Source organism: Homarus americanus, unplaced genomic scaffold, assembly GCF_018991925.1.
Source record: "Homarus americanus isolate GMGI-L3 unplaced genomic scaffold, GMGI_Hamer_2.0 scaffold4060, whole genome shotgun sequence".
NCBI lineage: Eukaryota > Metazoa > Arthropoda > Malacostraca > Decapoda > Nephropidae > Homarus > Homarus americanus.
In genome coordinates this window covers 8,533,499-8,558,019 of record NW_024746161.1, presented here as the reverse complement: position 1 = coordinate 8,558,019, position 24,521 = coordinate 8,533,499, and the positions used below count along the sequence as shown (strand labels likewise).

The following is a 24,521-nucleotide window of genomic DNA, read 5'->3' as shown; positions in this document are numbered from 1 at the left end:
ATTATCGACTTTTCGGGGAAGTAGATTATCGACTTTTGGGGAAATTTTACCTAATTTTCCGACGTAGATTATCACTGGAGTCGGTACAGCGAAAATTGGCGGATAAAAAAGTAATTAATTAGTCCTCGGTTATACAGTACTAGCAGTTCTGGGGTAATGGATTGCATTCTATTACTATAAATAGAAGATAGTTATTCTAAAATATATCATTTATATACAGATTAAAATAGGTTATTTATTTTACGAAGCGTATGATTTGAAAATGAAATTACAATTGAATAATGAATAGTGATGCATAAGTAAGACATTTAAAAATCTGTACTGTAATATGAAAAAATAGAATAAATTAATGTAATATTAAGAAAGGAAGTGTGTTCTGAATAAGAAGAATATAAGAGCTGCAGACTTTTTGAACTTTCCACATGCAGAATCGCAAGTATTTTTGTAGAGTGGTGAAATGACAAATTAAAAAAATATACTAATAAGTAGTGGATACAGGTACGACAGCCGTTTGAAGGTAACATTATTTTTTCGGTTATCTCTATATTTAGATACAGACGTTGGTGGATATTTTGCCGTGACTGGCTAATTTCTTACTAACGCTATTTTACCGTGAGTGAGCTTTGATTGGCTAAGTACTTTTTGTTTAATATTACAGGGGTCAGCCCCCGGCTTGGAAGTTAGGTAGGTTTCTTTGGTTGGTTAGGTCAAATATAGTTCTTGAATTGTTAAGCAGTAATGGACAGTTAGCTATAAAGAGCGCACTCTTGGTAAAATAGCATTAGGAACTTACTGGTTACGGCAAAATATCTACTGCCATTTAGACATCCAAACTAATTTAACCTAACGTAACCTAACCAACCTAACTTATTGGAACTAAATCTAACCTATATCTAACCAAACTGATCCAGACCTCCTAAAATTCGCTGTATTTAAGCCTCTCTCTGTCCATGTAATCCAGTTGCCTCTGAAGATGTCTTGAATAAAGACGAAAGCTAAGGTGCTCCGTTGTTTCCCTTTTCCCGTGTGATTTTATCGAGATTTATCTCATCCACGTTTTCATTGTGGATCAACATGAAATATATATATATATATATATATATATATATATATATATATATATATATATATATATATATATATATATATATATATATATATATATATATATATATATATATATATATATATATATATATTCAGCTGGCCGCATGTATAACAATTCCCGGCCACATACGGCCGGAAAAGGGAAGGTTGAGGAGCCCTGACAGACGACCCGCGCCTTGCACACTCTCGCCCTCTGTTGATCCCGCGGACAACTATATGCTTTACACGGTTTTTGCCTGTCTTTCTTATTATAGTCTTTGGCTATACCGGGGAACAAGAACAGATTGGTTGGACACAGAGGAATATGTGGCCTGTATGGACTTTATAAAAACATTTCGAGTCCCTTTGAATTCTTTAGAACTGGTGTTTTTGAGAAACAAATGACCGGCTATTGTTATTATTATAATTATTACCTTACTTACTTTTTACCTTTATCCTCTTCACCACTGATCGGCTCGTTAGCCGCTTGGGCAAAGTTGAGGGTAGGTGGGCCAGGAGAAAGCAGAGACTGGGATGAATAAATTAAATTAAAAACTGGGTCCCCCAAAGATACAAAACCTAAGGTAGGTTTAAGGGGTTGATAGAAACAGCCCATGAACGTTTAGAGTGAAGGACTGTGATCACCAACCCTCAGATATGAGAATGGTACTCTGATGGATTGATTGATTTCATCAGTATACAGAACAATGTTTACGTAGCTGATAGTAATGCCCACAGTAGTGATTTAAACTGCGCGCCACCTTAACATATCTGGAGAAATACTGGTTGACGTATCCATCAGAATTAATCAATCGAATATGATATATATTCAATAACTTATACTATTCATCTGTAAATTTTATCTAATATGTATGTGTGATAATAAATATGATTATCTTAGAAATTAGTTAGATGACGTCATTTTGTAATCGTGGCTGAGTGTGTTTACAGTACTGTACTGGGTCGGTGGCTGGTGTATGGACATTAATGGTCAGTTCTTATCATATTATGGGCCACAAGTAAGAATTATATGTCCAGTGTTTAGTAATATTAACTGCATTTGATGGTTGGTACAGTGCATATAGATAATATGTTCTCGTAACGTAGAAAGAATAGGGTGGAAAGGTTAGCCTTGAAAAGATCTCCTGCTCTGTATGTCATCAGTACCAGCTTTCCATCTTCCTCTATACACAGATTTAATAGAAATATTTTTAAATGTTCATATATTGTGTGGTTAAGTGGTAAGTGTTCAGTTATAGTGAAAAGCCCTCGTAATTTGACTTAAATTGTGAAGTGTGTGTGAAAATATTGTGATTCCTAGGATTATGAAAGTATATTATGGTTCTTTATAATATTATACCTGTATTGTGTCTTAAAGAATGATTGAAGGTAATATTTACTTACCCGTATATGCTTGAGTTATGCAGTTTGTTTTATTTTTTTTTCTTACATAATTATTACATTACAGTATTTCCTGTTGCAGAAACAGGTTGTTCACATAAATAAAAAAAGTTAAAAATTAATTGAAACTTTTAGCTTATTTAGATACATATGTAAAGGTTCTCCATGAAGAACAGTGTCCAGGTTGATGTTTACAAATGTAAGTTGGAAGAGTATGGCAAGCTAATGTAACCTAACAAAAAGGCAGTAGATATTTTGCCATGACCGGCTAAGTTTCTAATAATGCTATTTTACCATGATTGCACTCTCATTGGCTAATCGTCCATTACCGGCGAACAATGCAAGAACGACATGTGACCATGACTCCGGTAGCATTTGGCATTTACAGCACCTCCCCGACTTACGACCTGCCTCAGTCGTACCAACATTTTGTCAAAGTACGTATTTACGAGTCCCAACGTCAGTACACAGACAAAATTTTCGTTTGTAATTCACCTTAAAATGGCTGGCAAGCTTAAAAGTGAGAGTTTTGTGGTGCTGAGAAGAAAAAGAGACACTTATTTTAGATTTCTATGTATTTTTTAAGCATTTTCGACATAAGACCATTTCGACTAACGACCTGGATTTGGGTCCCTAACCCCATCGTAAGTCAGGGAGGAGCTGTATTAGTGCCATGAGTCGATTGTTGTGTAGCTATAAACATACTTAACCAGAAGGAGTTGTTCAATTTTGTTCCTTTTTTCCCACATGTTCTTATTATAAAGGAGGTGACATTTATTCGAACCTAATAGCACCTGACCTATCCAACCAAAGAAACCTACCTAACCTGGTAATACTGTATTGAAGTAAACAGCAACCACAGAATTCGGAAATTCACTACAATCAATTGATAAAACTATTTTTTTCTCTGATAATTTTCTTATATTACACTTCCATTGCAAATTGATAATAAGTAAGTTAGTGACTGGGTTATTACATAGTGTCTGGGGGTCCGGGCACGAAGCCCCCGGCTTGGGCCACGGGGGGTCCGGGCGCAAAGCCCCCGGCTAGGGCCACCGGGGGTCCGGGGGCAGAGACTCCAGCTAGGGGGTTAAGTAACATTTAGTTTGGTTATATTGTATAAGTTAGCAAGCACAGAGTACCGGGAATTCAGAACAAGCAATCGATAGAACTATTATTTCTATTTTTTTGTAAATGACAGAATTTGTTACATAATGTGTTCTGATGTTTTCTTGTTGCGATTAGGACAATTTGGGAATTTGCTTCTACCACAAATCACTCGTTTTGTCTCTCCCCCACCCAGAACCCCGAATTCCCATGCGCTTCCCCATTATTGTTAGAGGGAGGGGGGGGGGGCTAAATCCCAAACGAGTGATTTCCGATAAAAACTAATGTCAGATTTGAACCAATCACATTATAAACAATCTTTTTTTTTTATCAGATTCTTTGCTTGCTGTAATCTGCAATTTTACCCCTAACCTTACTAACTTCCTAGCCAGGGGGCGGACCCCCTGTCATATAAAACAGAAATTCCTTAGCCAGTCAGGTGCACTCACAGTAAAATAGCATTAGTAGGAACTTGGCTGGTTTTGGCAATATGTCCATGATGTAACATGGTACAGCATAGTATGTAAAGTATTTGAGAGCATTATAAGAGAAGCCATGATGGAACATCTACTACGAAACAACCTTGTAAAGGATTGCCAACACGGTTTTATGCTGGGGTGCTCCTGCTTAATACAATTACTCAAGGTACTGGATGTTTGGACCCAAATTCTGGAACAGGGTGGTAATAACAATATATACCTGGATTTTGCCAAGGCTTTCGATGGCGTACCCCATGAAAGGCTGATAATTAAACTGGAAGGGTACGGGATTCGGAGAGATGTACTATCGTGGATCGGAGACTTTCTCCATGACTGCAAGCAGGGTGTGGTGATTAATGGCACGAAATCATCATGTTATGATGCCAACTGCATTAAAAAGTAAATAAACAAGGAGTTGTGACTCCATCTTGCCAGCTGTTCCTGCCCTGTGAGTTGGCATTACAGGTTAATACCGTATAATTTTTTACTGAGGTACTCAACAACTACCCCGCCTTTATAATATCAATTGGTCATTGACAATGTTATTTACCCTGGTCTTGATAAAAATAAGATATGAATAATATTATTAATGTATTTGGTCAGATAAATAGTAAGACACTATTACTGTACAGTATTAGCCAATGCATTGGGTCAGTTAAAGCCCTGAACACAAGTCACTTAACACAAATCCTTGGCAGTGCTCCATTTTGATATTTGGAAGTACTAACCACACTGATAAAAACCTGGTAAATGAGACCTACGGTGGCGTTTGTATAAATTTTTTATACCTATCAGTACCGTACCCATTGTGCCACCTTTTGATTCACTATAATTTCATCATTTTTGGCCTTATGCTGTACCCTGAACTAGTGGTGTTATTTAGTTTTATGGTCCTTTAGTTAAATATAATTTTGCATTTAACCTGTAGGGTTGCTAGTAGTGTGTGATGACGACTCGGCGGAGGCGTGCGGGTTCTGAGTCTTACGTGGAGGAGCCGACTGTCCCTGGGGCTTCTACTGTTCAGAAACCTCAGCAGCCACATGCCCAGCCTACTTTAACACAGTCCCCTTACTCCCTGTATCCTCAGGTATGTTGTTGCACACTCTTACCACTAATGCAGGTGGCACTTTATCCATTCCTGATGTAGGGATCTTTCGTGTTTATTTTTAATACATTTTCTTAAGATTTTATTTGTCCATGAATAGCACTTAACTCTGTCCTTGACATCACAATACTATGTAGATGATTTGTAAATTTTTCAGATAAAAATTTAGAAAATACAAAGGTGAAGCCACTTTAATTACAGGTTTATGATACTTCTAGATTTTTTTAAAAATATAAATACTCTGTCAAATCAATAAAATATCTATTAAAAATATTTATAATTAATCCCTTAAACTTTCACATGCACTGCTTTGTTGTGTGTGGATTTGTGTGTATCGTTCAAAGCCACACAATGAGGAGCTGGAGGCTCTTTCACCAGATACCTCATCCTAAACTCCTTGAAGGTAGCTACCCTCTCCTTCCCTGCTGTGGCATTTACTTTGGATTTTGAATATCTACATTGAAGTTGGTATGCATATAAATACTTATACCAGTTTTAGGATTTTGCTATTTTTTTATTTTTTGTATAATTATGATGGCAAGTTCTCATAGGTCTAACCATGAGTCGATTATTCCTGAGATGTTTTAGGCACTAACCATCTCCTCAAATCTAAGTTGGTAAAACTTGATGTCTACCATCTAGTTGTCACAATACTGCATTGAGAAAGTGTGTGGACAAGGTTAGTGTTGCCTGAGTGAGCTTAACCAAGCAAAAGGAAGGATATAGAAAAGAAAGAATGACTCAAGATAGGAAGACAATAAGTGCTTGGGAATAGGAAAATAGCCTTCACTATATTAAGTTTTAACAAAATATGTAATGGCTCATTTTATTACAGGTAACGATTATGTTATTTTGTTGTTTTAAAAAGTATTGTTAGTCCATTTCCTAGCGACATCTTCTATCAGAGTCTTGCAATGATTCTTGACCATATTCTTATTCTTTCTTTGTACAGGTTGCTAATGCAGTAAACAACAATCTTCAGTGGGGCTCGGCTACTTGTAACAGTCAGGCATACTATAAGAAGACAGACACAGTGGATCCTGGTGGTGTAGGTCAAGTAGCAGCAGCAACAACACCTTATACCGGACAACCTTGGCCAACACAGCCTACTCAGCCATACTTTTACACACCTCAGGGAAATAGTAATACACAATCTGGTGGAACATTTTATGGAACTGACAATAAGCAGTGGAATCCCAGTACTAGTGGAGCTAATAGTAGCAGTAATAATCAGTGGAGTAACAGTGGTACTCATTGGAACACAGGTGCAGTGAGTAACAGTGAAACATTGAACAAAACTCACGGTTCTGGTGGACATTTGAATAGAAGTGCCTCAGATTGGTCAAGTGTAGGTTCACACTTGTCTAGCATTGACGACGTCGACATGGCATCCCGAGACCGTACACAGGAGTTTGCACGGATTGTGCGTTCACAGCAGGGGAGTTACACAAATGGTGTCTTACCCCACCATGAAGGAAAACGACCAAGAGATCTACATGAATACAAAGACTTCATGCAGAGAGCCAAGTAAGTGATGCCATTTACAGAATATTATTCTGGTTACTATCATACAAGTTGCTAAGTACAACTAGAATTGTGTTCTATGATACAGTATTTAATTTAAGAATACTGTAGGTGAAAATATATACGTATTTATTTTTGGACAGTAGGCAGTATTTAAAAATACTGTACAGATGCAGTATTTGCAAAAAAGCAAATGGTAAGTTTAAGAAATATTCTAATATCAGTAGGTTGAAGGAGAAGAAAACTGCAACCTTTTATAAGTGTGCACAACATGTAGTTTTGTTAAATTACTGGGCTAGGCTAAATCTTTTCGCATGAGCCTGGTTGGAAAAAAGCATGTCATAAATGATTTATGGCAAGACACTAATTTAAATCATGTCATAAATGTCATAATGAAATCAAATGCTGTACAGTACAGTAAACCCTCAATAACTCGGCACATATGGGGCTCTAGCCTTGCCGAGTTATCCCAAATTCCGACCCATACATGTGTACATGTAATTAAATGTAAGAAAGTAACACTTACCAGCACTGTAGGTAAAGAATGAAGCATCAAAGTATGTTATGGTAGGTGATGCAGGTGTCCAGATATGCCAAAATTTTCCCAGATAATGTTATATATATCTCGGCATTTCCCGAGTTATACTAATACATTCCGAGACCTTATCCATGTCGAGTTATATGAAATTCCGAGTTATCGAGGGTTTACTGTACTTGTGAAAACTAGCAGCATTATAATTAGTTCAGAAAAGGAAAATAAAACTAATATAAACCTATTGCACTTAAATTTGCTCTTAAAAGACCAAAATTTACGTTGATATGTATCCTGAATTGGTTGATATCAGGACAAGAAGTACAGTGATATCCCCGTCAGCTGGAACAATTAGTGCAGAGCACTTCCGGGAATCAGAGATTTCCGGGTAACGAGACGACTTTCTCAAAGCCGGAAAAAAATCCCTCATCCCAGGTTTGAGGGATTCCGGCTAACGGAGATATTACTGTACAGTATTTCAGTTACGTTAAATGCGTTAAATAAACACTCAAAATGGGTGATTACCTTAAGTGACAATGTTGGAGTTTATATTACATCAAACTAAGTACTGTATAAAGATAGGATATCCTTCAATATAAATTGATACTTATGGTTTACTGATGTAAATGGAGGTCGGGAATTAATGGTGAACCTTAGTTGGTGAGCCCCTCCATGATTGATGGTTTATACTGAAGGTGGTAAGTGTTGTGTTTCAATGGTCAGGATTGTTAAGGAACTGACGATGGTGGGTAATTTGACATTCGGTGGTAGCTGGTAGGATGTGCATGGAGACATGTTATTATAAAGGTTGAAGAGGTCTTAATAATGTATACAGTGAACCCTCACTTTACGCGGTCAATTGAACCCACGGCGGCCCGCGTAAAGTGAACAACCTAACATATGGGATTAATTGAAATAGAGACCGGGCCGATCCCCAAACTCCACTTTTTCAGACACAATACCTACGTTGTAGTAAAAATAACTTCTTAATTTTATGATGGTATGCACACACAATTAATAATTAAGAGAAATATCAATAATATTAGGTTTTTTAACACTTACATTAGTAGAAAAGATGGCTGGGCACACAGGGATGGGGGTTGGTTCCGAGGCAGAGGGCAGATTATTGGCCCTCACCTGTATCACTTGTATCAATTGTATCACTATCCACCACAGAGGCTTGCAGGGCCTCTTTGTCAAACCCCTCAAAGTCCATATAAGTCCATATCCTCACTATCATTATCACTATCGCTGACTTGGGCCGGCTGTGGTGGGTGGCGGGTGAAGAACTCGGTAATGTTTTGATGACTGGGCGACCTTGTGCGCACCCTGCTCGCACCGCTCTGCGTAAAAGGGTACACACACCGCGGAAAATGAGCATTCTGGTTTCGGCAGGGTACCGCGTAAACGTGGAAACGCGTAAAGTGGGACCGCGTAAAGCGAGGGTTGACTGTATACTGTATTGTAATATGAAAATATTCATTTATGACATTTTAACGTGTCAAAAATTCCAGATTTAAATCATTATTTTAAGTCATTGTACCATTCCTGGTATAGGTAATACATAATGGTATTATCAAAGTTATTACAGTAATTAAAGAACTAAGATTGTACAGTATAGAAAATGTGCAAATGATGCCATAGTTATATTTATCAGTGTTACTTCATTGCTAGCGGCATAAGGTAGAATGCATGTGTGAATGACTTCATCCACAGTGCATGAATATTTCATCAACCCTTAAGCCCCGGGTTAGTGTGCAGCTGGCAGTACCCCACACCCGGGGGTGAATGGAGAAAAAATCAACTTTTCCAAAAATAATTTTTTACCTTTTTAAATTATAAAACGATAAAAAAATAAGTAAGAAAAACTATATATTGACCCTCTAGAGACTTCCCTGGCTGTGCGGAGGGAGGGAGGAGGTGGGGAGATAAGGAGACAATGTTGGTTTGATAGCTGACGCTCGTGGTGGACGTTCTGGAATGTCACCCTGGCTCGCTGGTCGGACGTTCTGGAACGTCACCCAGGGCCTAAGGGTTATACAATATTTGCTCTGCATACTGAGTGGATTCTTCAATGAGATTGCTGTTCCATTCACTCCTCATTTATATAGCTAACCATGGTTATTCTAAAATGCTTTCCGTACTTTACACAGTTATTGAAAGGGGTTAGATAAGTGTAGTTTTGTTTAGTTTAGACCATGGTTTAAACCATTTAGGGTTTAAATTGGCCAACCTTGGTTTGGGTTAAATTAATTAATAAATTCAATGATCATTAGTCACTTTACACTTAAATAGTACAGGGTATTGTTATCTAATGAATATTTTTTGTATTTCAGGTTGATTGGGAGAAATATTTCAAGTACTTATGCCAAATTGGAGAAATTAACACATTGTAAGTATGAATAATTTTCAGCTACATTACTCAAATCTTAGTTTAGTGTTAATGCAAGGGATGTGTTCCTAAAAGAGATTGCAAATATCTGGGCAATTCTCCCCTTAAGAATTAATGTAAATAAGGGGGAATGCTTTCCCAGCTAGCAACTTTCACCACATATTTTTCGATATACAGGGGGGTCCCTGAGTAATGAACGGGTTCCATTCCTGAGGACATTCTTAAGACGGAACACATGCTGTGTGCATACTGTATGTACAGAACAGTGGTTAAAATCCCACTATATCATAGCCTAACTTCTTATATACATCTAAAATCACTTAATTTAAGACGAAAGAAGAAATAGAATGACAAGTGAAAGTATGAAATAAGTCATCAGGTAAATAAAGTACATACTGTATTGTAAATTTCAAGTTTAACCACATTCGTATCGGTGGGAGTTCATAGGGACCAGGATCGCATGTGCATTGCCCCCTTGCTTAACACGAGTTTGTTCAATGCGGATTCACTCGAACACTTTTTTTTTTATTATTACTATCCCATATTGCTTAACACAGGGCAGTCAACAACGTTAAGAAGAAAACTCAGAAATTCGAGACATGGGTTAGGACAAATGATGAGCTGGACAGAAGGATGCATGCCAGATCCAGGAACAAAGTCAGAGTGTAGAAGGGCTAAAAAGAGTTCCAGGGGCAGATTGTGAGCAAGGTCAAGTCAAACCCAAAGGCATTTTATTGCTACACAAAGTCAAAATTAAGAATGTGAGTAGGCTTATCGGACCTGAGGCTTGAAGATGGAAATTATGCAAATTCTGACCAGGCCAAGGTGGAAGCGTTGAACAGTTTCGTTTTTGTCGGTGATCGCAAGAGAGGATGCAAACAATCTTCCTGTGTTTGAGGACAGGCGGTTCGACACACCACTGACCCATATTGTGTGATCAGAGGAGAGTATAAGAAATAAATGGGCAAAGCTATAGGTGCACCCCAGAGTACTAAGAGAGCTATGCAACAAGCTTGCTGAGCCCCTGAAGATCCTGTTCTGTAAATGCCTGGATGAGCAAAAGGTCCCTAGTGATTTGAAAATGGCTTGTGTGTATCCTGCATTCAAGAAGGGCGATCGTCACTCCACAAATAAATATAGACCAGTGAGCCTAACCAGCATAGTTTGTAAAGTACCTGAAAGCATTATAAGAAATGCCATGATGGAACATTACTACAAAGCAAACTTGCAAAGGATTGCCAACACAGTTTTTATGTCGGGATGATCCTGCTTAACGCAATTACTCAAGGCACTTCACGTTTGGACCCAAATTCTGGAACAGGGCAGCAATATCGACAATATACACTATACCTAGATTTTGCCAAGGCTTTCGACAGTTTACCCCATGAAAGGCTGAAAATGAAACTGGAAGGGTACGGGATTCGGGAAAGTGTCCTAGTTTGGATCGGAGACTTTCTGCATGATTGCAAGCAGTGTGTGATGATTTATAGTACTAAATTGTCATGTATACCTGTGATAAGCGGGATACCACAGGGCTGTGTGTTGGGCCCGTTGTTGTTTGGTTGTTTCATAAATGACATGCCAGAAGCTATACACTATAACATACAAATGTTTGTGGATGATGCCAAGCTATTTATGGAAATTTAGAACCAAACAGACTGTGAAGAGCTGCGAAAGATATCTGTGAGCTTCAAGAGTGGTCAAAGAAATGGCTTCTAAGATTCAATGTCACGAAGTTTATGAGGATGCACCTGGGTCGTACCAACGGCAAGGAGGTGTATCATATATCCCAACAGGATGTAGAAACTGCATTAATAGAGACTGAATGTGAGAAGGACCTGGGTGTGTATGTTGACAATGAATTGAAGTTCTCGGGGTCATTGTGAGAAGGTGAATCAAGTAACTAAACTATTAGGTCTTATAAGAAGGCTGTTCAAATATCAAGACAGTCTGTCCCTCATAACAACTTTAAAAGAGTGAGGTGCTTCCCCACCTGGAGTACTGTCACCCCATCTGGTTCTCGAGATATGCTAGGGACTGTCAGTTGATTAAAAATGTCCAGAGGGCCACCAGACTGGTGTCTGCACTTTGGCACCTCAGCTATCCAGAGAGATTAGAGCACCTGCAACTGCCTAGCTTATACTACAGATGGGCAAGGGGTGACCTAATTAAGGTATATAAACATCTCAATGGACACTATTCAGTCGAGTATCCACACCTGGAGCTGGCAGATCCCCCTCCATCAAGGGGTCATAGCTCAAAGTTAAAGAAGCCACAAGTCCAGAAAACTGTGGGGGTGAACTTTTTCGAAGTGATAATTGTGAACTCTTGGAACAATCTCCCTGAGTGTTGTGATGGCACTGAGTGTGAGCTGTTTCAAGACCAGACTTGACCAACACTGGAGCAGGTTCAGATACATTTAGGAGCCACTGAGAAGATTTTCCCATTATTATTTATTTGTATGTAAATGAGTTGATTTTTCAATGAACACAGTTATTTTGGAAAGAAACAAAATTATTTATGACGAGGATGGCTGAGAGCTGTAATTGAACAGATCATATTACAAAACAAATGAGGAATGGTGAAATAAAGATGTGCAATACAGTACAGTGGTATTAATGGACTTAACTGAAAGAAGAACAACAAATCCATACCAAAACCCATATATCACATGTGGATTGAACAGTGATTGCGTTAAAGATGGACAGTGAGTTTATTGGAATTAAAATTAGATGGGGAGTGTGTGTGATGGCATGGATATAGTCGCATAGATGATGTGAGGGGAAGTCTTTAGACCATCACTAGACTATAATACCTGTATCAGTATTTTATGACATGTGTTTATTTATATATTAAGGAGTTGTCATTATTAATACATTTTTCTGCTTACAGTGGCAAAGAAGAGATCACTTTTTGATGACAGTCATGACCGAGAGATACAAGAGCTAACAGGAATCATTCGGCATGATTTAACGTCGCTCACAAAGCAGCTTGGTGATCTTCGCAATCGTTCTCTCGCTGCTTCATCAACTGGCAATAGTGCACACCTTCAGAAACACTCACGTAATTTAGTAGGATCATTGCAAAGCAAGGTCGCATCTATAACCCGAATGTTCAAGGATGTTCTGGAAGTTCGTACAGAGGTTAGTAATTTTAAGTCGCCAAAAGGGCTCTATCTCTCTAATTGTGTCCAAAATTCATCTTCATAGCTTAACCCAATAAGTGCTGCATTTGGGCAAGCGAGGTTACCCCCTTATAATGCAAAAACAAAAACAATAAATGAAAGTTCAAAAGATTTTTTAGTGGAAGATATAAAAGCCATAAACACCATGTAAAAACTTTGTACATGCTACTCATCATGGGTGGCAAGTTATAAATCTATGAGGTGAGACGGAGAGTTACTGGCAACTGCTGAACGTTGATGGTGGTTGTGATGCAAAAGGTGGTTGTGGTGGTGCAGCGGTGGGTTTTTGTGGTGCAAAGTGAGTGGTGAGCCATGTTGTGGCATTGGAGGTGTGGATGAGGGACCACCAAGGACAGGAGGAAGGGGAAAGATGATGATGTCTAAATAATTCCAAATCATTCAAAGATGATGATAGCAAGTCAATTTGAGTTTTCACCAGCCTTGTGTCTCACTTTCGGGTGCACCAATCATCGACTTTCCATTCTTAGTATAATTTTTGCCACACAAATTTAAATTCATGGTGCCAAATGCTAGTCATCTTAGGCAACAATGGAGCAATTTCGGTAAATCAGCCAAAGTCAATGATAATACTGTACAGTACTGTACTTTAAAGAGTTAATAAGTGTATGAGATATTGGGCGGACAAACAGAAAATGCAAACAAATGAAAAAATAATTGAATACCCCTTTTCACAAGTCATGTCACACTGCATCTGGTGACAGAATGGGGGAGCAATATACAGTAAAATTGCATGAATGAAAAAATTCTTAACCTATAAAAGTATTCACTGTATAGTCAGTAATTAAAAAAATCCACAGTGACAACTATGTTGGGGCTTTCATTATTTTTTAAGTTTCTTGAAATGTATTGATAAGAGATGCTTTAATTTATCAATATGAATTTTTTTGTAAAACTTAGTGAAAACAATAGCTTTTAGATTTCAGTGAACCTTGGAAAATATGTTTCAATCTAATGTAGCAGTTGTATTAAAGTGTTCTAGTTCTGTAAACTTAAGTGATTTGCTTTTCAGAACTTGAAAAAGCAAGCAGAACGGCGGGAACAGTTCACAGGTGGAATAGTGAGTGGTGAACTGCCACCAGGTGCTGTAGCAGGCCACCACCAGGGGTCTGTCCTTCTAGCAGATGAGGCAGCAGCGGCAGCGTACACTTCTTCAGGCGAAACAGTTTCTAGTAATGGTGAGGTAGCCATTAATTTAGGGAATGGTGGTGCATACCAACAACAGCTGCAACTGATGGAAGAACAGGATACATATCTACAGAGTCGTGCAGACACTATGCGCACTATTGAGTCAACCATCGTGGAACTTGGGCAGATGTTTACGCAATTAGCTACTATGGTTAAGGAGCAAGAAGAACTAGTTCATAGGTGAGAGGAAATTTCTTCTACATGGGTTTTATAAAAGTTACATTTTAAACTTAGTGCTAAAAATCCTGCCGACTTTTTTTTCCAGTACAGTACTGATCTTTTTTATTCCATTTTTAGTAGATTTTAACCTTGTTACTGTAAATAATATGGTTTTGCTTTTCATGCCCAACACAGGGTTTTTACATTACAAATAGCTATTTATATGAATAGGAATAATTTGCAGTACAGTAATACATACATGATATCATTAGCCCCTAATTATGAATTGTAGGGAACTAAAAGTTGGTAATAGTAAAACCTAGACATGAGGTGACAATATCCTTGTAATATAGATGTTAAATACAAAGAGCAGATGGCATGATGATTGGGGATATTAGTGAAGAGTGAGAAGACAGAAATGAGTATTTGAGACAAAATGATAAGTAAAAGGATGTATGGACAAACAGAAATGAATTACTGTACTTATGTGAAAAGTAGAGATATCTAAATGGATATGGGAAGATCAAGAAAGTAAGTTAATACTGTATGTGAAGCAAAGTGAATTTGTTTAGTGTAAAAGACAAAGGGATAGATTGAGTGGAGTACAATCATACCTCTAATAGTGCTGCCTCTTAGAATGCTGTTTCGTTACAGCTTTCTTCGTCCAGTACATAGTTTTTTATACATAGCAGAATCATAAAACACTCATAGTAATAATTATACAATACTTCAATTCATTAGGAGCAAATGATTTAACTCCCATGAAACCTATCACCTATGAGATACCTAACAGGTACAGTAAATCCTTTAATGAGGTTGGAGTGAAAGGGGGGTGGGGGGTGATTGACCCAACTGAACTCTTAACTCTGCTAAGCCTCCTCTGACCTGTGTATCCTTATATTCACTGTTACATTGCTTTGTATTACCTGTATCATAATACATATCATGCATGAATCAATCTCCACATATTATAAATTCTGAGAGTTTTCTTGGAACCGTTGTATGATCCTTTGTGTGATTTTCCAAGGCGCCAGTATCCATGTGTGAAGAAGCTTCCTGGCGTATGATAATGATGAATTACACAAATTTCCTCAGATACATTCTATTTTTAAAGTCTTATCACTCATATTAGTATTCTTCCTTATTAGAAACATTTATGTGTGTACAATACAGGTAACTCGCATTTGATTTAAGCGTTATGGAGTAACACGATTGTTCAATTAGTACCAAAAGCTAATTTACGCGCACCTATTTTTGAAATGATGAGCTCAAGACGGTTTAAATTTGCCGAGCCTGGTCGCCTGGCAGTTGAGTAGGGTGTGATGCCTGGTGAGGTGCTTGTAAGTTATTACTATAAAGTCATAGTGAAATCAACATCAACGATTTTAATATTATTATTATTAATAATAATAATTATTATAATTATGTAATAATAAAGATTATTACTACTAATGATGATAATGAAGTATTCTGTACAACAACTGTGACGACGTCCAGCAAGCTTCCTGCGTATTGCTTTCTCAGTTCACACCAGCACTACTTTTTCTCTGTGCGTTCATTTGCATTGTGTGTTTATCACATACCTTTTTAGTGTTTAACGCTGTTTTCCCCATTGAGCATTTCTGGAAAACGTCCGCCTACTTCCTCTGGGGCGCTTAAAGCTAAAAAGGCACGAAAAGCAATTGCAATGGACGTGAAATTAAATGTGATCACCCGCCTTCAGAGAGGAGAGTGTGTGTGTCAGAGGTTGGCCGCGTGATTGTTTTAAGTGAGAGGACTGTTCGTACCCTGTATGGTATATGATGGTTCCCCTAACCTGTACCATTTACATGTATTCTTATGGGAAAATTGTTTAATTTATGCATTTTTTAATTAAGCTGTGATTTTCAATAACGTAATCCCTGCATAAAATGAGAGGTGGGTGTATACACATCAAGGAATGCGTGATTTTTCTGGGATGAAAAAATCCATCTCCATACCTGGAAATCTCTCAATCTGGGAACTGCTCTGTGCCAATTTTCCAGCTAATAGGAAGATTACTGTATTCTTATGTACGATTTCCCTATCTATGATATTCCTTTTTAACGGTGGTCATCATCCGGCCTACGCGGAATGTGGAACTCATCTCTCGTTGCACTTGTCAACTGCGGTCTACCTGCGCCCCGCCACACGGCGCACTACAGTACCAAGCTTTGTTCCATATTGATCACACATGGCTGTGATTGTGTAGCTCAACGAATATCAGTCAGGATCAGTGTTCCTTATCATGTGTTTTTTTTTTTTTTACTTGGTGAGAAGATCGCTGACGTTCATATTGTACTCTGTTTTGGTGACTGTGAAGTGACTTTTGCTATTTTTTTGTGACTGTAAAGTGCTTTGCTGCAATAACATTATCATCATTCACTCTGTTTTTGTGACTGAAGTGAGCAGTGTAACTTTGAAAATGTATGGGAAGGCCAAGGCACCCAGGAGAACCATGTCTCTGGAGGTGTAGTGGCATGAGACTCCACAGAGGCTGTGTGGGAGTCAGAGTCTCTCTCCACTCCACCTTCAAGAGTTCCCTTAACCTAGAAGGGGACATGCAATTACAACCAGGTTTGTTCTTAATGATGTGGTGAGTGTTATTTATTTGTTGTAGATATATTATAAGTGTAGGAATATTTTTTTGTATACATGTGAGTTTTGAATTGGCTGGAAACGTATCCCATTGAACCTCATGTTACAATGATGCTGATTTACGATATTTTGATTTGTGATGGGTTTTTCAGGAACTTAACCCCATCGTAAATAGGAGGGATACCTGTATTGCACCTTAACATGTTGCCTGTTTATCAAGTGGATCCATACTTAAATTACTTCTTAGGATAATATTGGGAAGCTTCTTTTCATTTACAAAAGTAACAGTTAGTGCATTTCATTGTCTCAAATCTTTTATTCAGAAAATAATTTGCATTCGTATCTCTTACTGAAATATTAAAATGATTAATAACTAATAGGAAATTTTCTCTTCACAGAATTGACGCTAATGTAGATGAGACTGGGTTAAACGTTGAAGCTGCTCACTCCGAACTTCTCAAGTACTTTAAGTCTGTCTCGTCTAATCGAATGCTGATGATTAAAGTCTTCGGAATCATGATTGTTTTCTTTGTTATTTTTGTTGTTTTTATGGCATAATGTGATATTATTGTTTATATACTGATTGATAAGATCTTGTACAACAGATTATAAATATTTATATTATTCTTTAATTTTACAGACCTATTCATTTAAACATATTGGATTTACAAAGGGAGAGGATAGTGTTTTTATCTACCATAATTACGTACATACCAGTAATTCATTAGATTTTACATGTCACATTATACAGTAGATTCATCATGAACATACCCCCCCCCCCTATAACACAAAGGAATTACTGTACCTTCTCTCCATTACTGTAACTTTCTTTTTTGTATCTATACTGTGCGCTACTGTATATTCTGTAAAGCTCTGTATGTATCGGTTATCATTTATACAGTATAGTAACTGAAATTCATTGTTACTGCAACCATTCCTTTTTGACCATACTTCCCTAGTCTAATTATTAAATCTTTGATATACAGTACTCTAATATGGTAATTGTTTATTATAGCAATTTTTTTTTCTTAATACTTGTACTGTACACTCTTTGATTTGGTAATTGTTTATTTTAGCAAATTTATTTCCCTAATACTTAGAACAATATTTCTGCTGCCATGGTTGTACAAGGAGTATTTATATATGCATGCTTAATAAATATTATATAAAAAATTGTGTCCAAAGTTGTTACATTATCATTATGAACCAGGTTGTTGAATAAACTCTGTACTGTTGATACCTTGAACAGATTTATATCACTCGACATCAATTTTGCCAGTTACAACTAATTTTGCCCCTTATTATAAAATGTCAGGATCAATGCCTTATTTATAAGATAAACTCTGAGAGTGGGCAGCTGTTGATCATAAGAGGATAAACCACTCAAAAGGTAGCCAGGAAACTAAAAAAATATTAGCTGGTACAGTGCTTGGTTAGTTAAATACTGTATTTTCTTTCATTTAGATGCACCTTTAATTTAGTAGGGAACATCTTGGGAGGGGGGGGACTTCTCAACCATGCAATTGGTTCTTCTTCAGTGTTAAAACTTAGGTTACCTTCCATCAGTCAGTGGTTTGATCCTCAGGGATCCTAGTTCACCCAGCTGTAAATGGGTACCTAAGTTTATAATAAATTGAATGCATTTGAGTGCAGTACCAGTCGTGCTGCCTCCTTGTGTATTGAAGACTTCGTATACTTTTACTGTATCCACACTGTTCCTAATAGACAGTCACACCTATGAGACCCACTTTATAATTCTTTTCCTCCCAGTATTTTTACTGGCAGGGCCCCAGGGGGAATCACAGCCTCTAACAATGCCCCTGGGAGCATCACTGTCCCTAAGAAAAGCCCTTGGGGGCACCACCAACCATGGCAGGGGTCCAGAGGGCACTGATGTACCTGAGTGGGCCCTTGGGAGCGCAACCACCCCTGGCAGTGCCCCTCGAGGCACCACCGCCCCTTGCAGGGTCCCTGGAGGTGCCACTGACCTTGGCAGGCCCTCTGGGAGGTCTCCTGGGGGCACCTCTGCCCCTGGGGGCATTGCTGCCCCTAAGGAGAGCCCCTGGGGGTGTTGCTGCCCCTAAGGAGAACCCCTGGCAGACTTAACTTATTAAATATATGCTGGATAACAAAACACCAAAATTGCAAGTGATTATCATTGAAAGATGTCGTTAAAATCTTCCAAGCATCATTATGACCACTAATTTCCCAGTAATCGAACCATGGACCATATACAGCATTCGGACTTGGCATACTCGGGAGTACTTTTAACAAGATTTTCAACCAAATCTATTTTTGGGCCAAAAACGCCTAGTAATTTTTTGGCCGTGACTCTCCTGTTGCAAAGGTTAAAATTCTGTTAACATTATAAAAACATCTCTGAAACTATATATTGATTAGTGATACAATTATAACCCCAATGCTATATAAATGGACACAAACTAACATAACTGACACTCTTTTGGACATGTAACCCATCGAGGCTAAAATTCATAGAGTATACCTCCAGTCTTAATAAAATAAAATTTGCCAAACTTCAATGCTGCATCTATTTTTTTCCATCTACAATAAAAAAAATATTAATTACATGATACTCAGAAAAAGCCACAATTACTGAATTAAAGCAGCTTTAAACAGGTAAGAAATTGCTGAATACTTACACTCAAGACCGGTCTAGACTGGCGCTCATCCTCCTCCAGCTGGATTCCAATACAGTGCTGTACTGACACATATGGCAGGAAAAATGTAAGGGATTTACTCCTAATTTTTAAAATAAGAACTGCCTGAATTCCAATACTGTACAGTACCGATATTCGAGCTTTAAATTACAGTAAGTCCGCACTTAACGTCGTCCCGTTTAACGTTTTGGTACTACGTCACTAAACTTTAGAGACTAACAATTCGTTTAGCATCCCAGTGATCCGATACTGCGTCGTCAGAGACTACATTTTACGGTGCATTACCCACTCTCGTCTGGCTATGCTCTCTCGGCCTGGTGCACTCTCTGACTCGCCACCCTCCTCCTCTGCTTCACCACACACTTGCTCTATCACCTCCGCCCATTGGTGAGTACCAATACAAACTTAGTAATTGTATATGTATGCATTACTTTCTATAGAAATGACAATGATTTTCTGTATGTAATGTATTTCATGGGGCAAAGGGAGGCTCAGGAATGTAACTCCCATATCTTACCTATTTCTTATGGGGAAAATTGACCCGCTTAACGTTGTTTTGTATAACGTCACGTTTTTAGGAACATAACCCCGACGTTATGCTAGGATTTACTGTACAGCCATAAGGGCCCAATCAATGAACTCAGACTGTCTCAGTGTGTTGCCCCTCAAGGGCCACATGGCATGGAGCAATAAATAATAGACTTGATTATCCCAGTCAGGGTCATAGGGTGAGCAGCACGTTCCATCCTTACTTGACAGCGAGTCACTGTACCTAACCTCCCCACTAACACACAATGTGAAACTGGTAACGAAGCAGATTGATTTGGTCAAGGCTTGACACACGAGATGGAGGAAGTATATTTAACATGAGCCGACGACACTGTTGATGATTGATGAGTAATGCTAATCCTCATGTTTACTAAATGAAGCAAACCATATGTGTGTGTCTCAATTTACCTGTACTGTATATCAGAATATAAGGGGGAAGTCGGATGTGCAACAAAACAGGCAGTGGTCATATAACATTAAGCTACAGTAAGTGTAGCATCACATAGACATAACAACAACAAAGCTCTAAACAGTATTTATTTTGAATACACACAAAAACGGATCCATCAGTGATACAAATATACAAGATGTTCCTTATAATAGGCCATGATAGGAATTTACTGTAAATATTGCGACAATATAGTACTATGTTTCTTAACAGAATATTGGCAGCGGATATTACGTCACTTCCCTGTAAAAATGGATCTTCATCGAATGAAGCATTGATTAATGCTAGGGAGAACGTGCCAAAACCAAATTTTGAAAAAATGAGGTTTAAAATTTGCACATACTGTATTCAAAATGTCATAGAACCTCCAAAAATTCATCAATTCTGTTCAAAGAGGTCTGATTTTAAAGGCAATTTAATGCAGAATATGATCCTTGTAATAAATGAAGTGTGATGTATGATTTTGGTGCACATTGATGTCAAATAATGAAATGCTGTGAAATTAATATTACAGTAATGAAAATAATAAAATTAAATAATAAAGTTTTGTACACAAAACAATAAATTTATATTGTAATGGAGTTAAAAACATAATAATGGTAACACTCACTCCAGATGATGATTATGCTCCGCTAAAGAACTCGATAACAAGGGGGGGCAAGGTAGGTGGCTAGTATGATCGCTCACAATGACATGTATAAACATCTTACTTTAACCCAAACAGCAGTAAATATATATTCACAATGGTTGTTTGACCATTCAAGTAATGTGTGTTGGTGGGGAGGTTCGGCACAGCAACTCACCGTCAAGTAAGGATGGAACAGCCTGACTGTATCACAAATTCCTGACCCCTACTGTACTTATGCTGTATTATCTTTACAATCTGGGGATTACTGACTTTATTCTCAGACTTTGATAAATTTGTTATTGTAAATATTCATTAACATGCTTTTGAGTTTGCCTCCTTTTCCTTGTTTCAATAATAATTTTGCCTTTCTGCCCTACAAATATAAATTATTGATATTTATGCTTCATTAATTTTATTCCCTCCCTGACCTTGTATTCATTTTGCCTTTTATTCCTGTAATTACAGATTCTTCAAAAAGGTTTAGTATTATTATCATAATCTTCTTGACACTATTATATGAGTAGGCTTCTTTACGGTTAAAAGGTATGACAATCTTGACTTTTTTTCTCATTTAAAAAGGCTTTCCCACCATTGCTTGGTTCAATTATCCTCTTACTGGGCTTCGACAAGGTTACATGGTATCGTAACCAGTTTCAGGATTATTTTGCATCTAAAAATTAAAAAAATATAAAAATATATATACAGTAAACCCACGCTTTATGCAGTACCCTGCCGTACACGGAATGCTCACCTTCCGTGGTGTGTGTACCCTTTTACGCGGAGAGCAGCTGGCAGTCCTCTCGCGCCGCGCCATTTTTGGATCCAAACCTCCCGCCATGTTGTGTAAGCAGCGCGAGTAGGTTGCACAGTGTATGTCTTCGTTGCGTTATCGGTGACATCATATGACGTATCTGACTGTGATTGGGCAAAGCATCCTTACCTCCCTCCCCGCTAGCTGTGATTGGTTTTATGTACTATGACGTGCCCCACCGCGGGAGCATTCAAGCCCCCTTGACCTACCCGCGTCAGTTACACCCCTCCCGGCTACAGTGTATATCGGTATCCATTGTTCCATAAGAATGGCTTCCACCGGACCACCACCACAAAGAAGCCTTGCATTACCTGGACCCAGCCGCCCTAAGCCAAAGAAGACACGACATTCCTGAAGCTACGAAATTAAATATAAGATCATACAAGAGTTGGAGAAAGGAACAGGTTGATCTCGCACGCCAGCATGGTGTTAACGAGTCTACGATCAGGACAATTAAGAAGGATGCAGCCAAGATAAAGGAGCACATGAACTTCACAAAGTCTACAGGTGCTTCTATGATCAAGTATTGCCACAACTAGGTGCTTCTCAAGACGGAAAAATTACTTGAGCTACTTGGTTCGTCAGGCGCGACGGAACATGGCGGTGGACACGCGCTCAGTTAAGGAGTACGCACGTGAACTGTATGCTGCAGTGTCACGAAAGATGGGAATTGCAGAGCCCAAACCCTTTAATGCTTCCTCTGGGTGGTTACAGAGGTTTAAGAAGAGGAACAAGATCACCAATATCAACATTGGTGGTGAAGAAGCTAGTGCTGACCGTGTTGCGGCTAGGGAATTTCCTCCGTTTTTACGTGAGATTATGGAGGAAGGACAGTACACCGACGACCAGGTGTTTAACATGGACGAATCTGGTCTTTTTTGGAAAAAGCTACCTTCCAAGACCTTCGTTGTGAAGAATGCCAGCAAGTGTCGGGGCCGGAAGTTGCAGAAGGAGCGCATCACCGTCCTGTTTACCACCAATGCCTCCTGTACCTGTAAGCTCAAGTTATCGGTGATCCACACAGCACACAAGCCACACGCCTACAAGAGCATGGACATGACCAAGCTAAATGTCCACTGGCTGACCGCACGTAAGGCGTGGATGTTCTCAACACTGTCCCTCTCCTGGTTTGATGACTTGTTTCGTTCCTGACGTTAAGAAATTCTGTGAGCAACACAATGTTCCATTCAAGATTTTGTTGCTGCTTGACTACGCACTAGGACACTCGCCCCTACTGTTAGATCGTCACCCCAACGTAAAAGTGGTCTTCCTTCCTCCCAACACTACGTCTATAATACAGCCCATGGACCAAGAATTAATCTGTAATGTAAAAGCTGCATTCTCTGCCAAGAAATTCAAGCTCCTGAACGACTACACCAACACCAAGGAAGAGTTGCGTAACCTGAGTGACACCAACACCGATAGCAAGAGCAAAGACGACGAGGATCAACAATTGGCAGAGCAAGAAGTACTTGAGACAATTTTGGAGAACATTCAACGCCAAGAAAGCTGTGGACTTCTTGGTGGAGGCATGGGATCAGCTGTCTGTAGCAACTGTTCGTCACGCATGGAAACATGTGTTGCAAGGTATTCTGGGTGTTAGGCAGAGTAAATCTGTGACTGGTGAGGTTCAGACTGTTGCAGTAGCAGTGGACCTTGCCAGAGAAGCTGCGTAGTGTTACAGCTGCAGGCTTCTCCGAGACCACCAACGATGACATCCTGGAGGTGATAAGGGATCCTGATGTGACTACCGATGAGATGGTAGATGATGATGACGTCAGTGAAGAGGCAGGTGGTGCGTCATCCCAAGAAGAACGCCAGTTATCCCATAGTAATGTAAGGGGTGCCATCGAGTGTATTGAGAAAGTCAAGCTCCTCCCTGACGCTAACAGGTATGAAATCTTCACTACCCAGCTGTTGCAGACTATGGAGCCCTACATCAAGGTTTATCACGACAACATAAACACCAGCCATCAGCAAAGCATAACCGAGTTCTTTGCCCGCAACCCACCACAGCCAACCCAAGCCAGTGATAGTGACAGAGACAGTGATGATGACTTTGAGGGATTTGTCAGGGAGGCACTAGTAAGTGTGGATGACAGCGATGAAGACTCACCTGAGAGCCAGTAGCCTGCCCTCTGCCTCGGAACCAGCCTCCATTCCCCTACGCCGACCCATCTCTTCTACAAATGTAAGTGTTAACCCCAACCTTTTTTCTAACCTAACCTTCAGTATATTATTCTCTTATTGATTGTTCCCTTCTATAGTATGTGTGTGTGAATACCATCATAAAGTTAAGATGTTATTTTTAATAAAACGTACGTATTGTGTCGGGAAAAAGTGGAGTTTGGGGGGTCGGCCCGGTCTCTATTTCAATTAATCCCATATGTTATGTTGTTCACTTTACGAGTTTCTCACTTTACGCGGGCCGCCGTGGGTTCAATTAACCGCGTAAAGTGAGGGTTCACTGTATACAGTACTCATGATTATCAATTTAGATACCTTAATCCATTAGTATTTTCTGTGGTCAATGTGAAACCCTCCATCTGTGTGTTCAAATCCTTTGTATATTATTAATCTAAAATAGGACAATTCATAACTAAAAGAACTTCACAG

The 24,521-nt window shown here is 38.8% G+C and overlaps 1 protein-coding gene across 2 annotated transcripts; it reads left to right on the top strand.

Annotated features, from left to right (window-relative positions):
• Window positions 1–2,002: 2,002 nt before the first annotated feature.
• On the top strand, window positions 2,003–19,331 carry LOC121878924 (syntaxin-5-like). Of its 2 annotated transcripts, none has more exons than XM_042385354.1 (7): window positions 2,003–2,076; window positions 5,002–5,160; window positions 6,131–6,705; window positions 9,571–9,626; window positions 12,519–12,769; window positions 13,841–14,196; window positions 17,190–19,331. In XM_042385354.1, exons 2-7 carry the CDS (start codon window positions 5,020–5,022, stop codon window positions 17,347–17,349), a joined length of 1,539 nt encoding a protein of 512 aa, XP_042241288.1. In that variant the 5' UTR covers window positions 2,003–2,076; window positions 5,002–5,019; the 3' UTR covers window positions 17,350–19,331. The 2 variants fall into 2 exon arrangements, with proteins under 2 accessions (XP_042241288.1, XP_042241289.1); XM_042385355.1 differs by having other exon boundaries at window positions 2,009–2,105.
• The last annotated feature ends 5,190 nt before the right edge of the window (window positions 19,332–24,521 follow it).

Excerpts from the sequence above, each read along its gene's own strand:
- LOC121878924 (XM_042385354.1), top strand. The coding sequence starts at position 5,020 with ATGACGACTCGGCGGAGGCGTGCGGGTTCTGAGTCTTACGTGGAGGAG. Across the intron at positions 5,161-6,130 it reads CTTACTCCCTGTATCCTCAG|GTTGCTAATGCAGTAAACAA; the intron begins GTATGTTGTTGC and ends TTCTTTGTACAG. Across the intron at positions 9,627-12,518 it reads ATTGGAGAAATTAACACATT|TGGCAAAGAAGAGATCACTT; the intron begins GTAAGTATGAAT and ends TTCTGCTTACAG.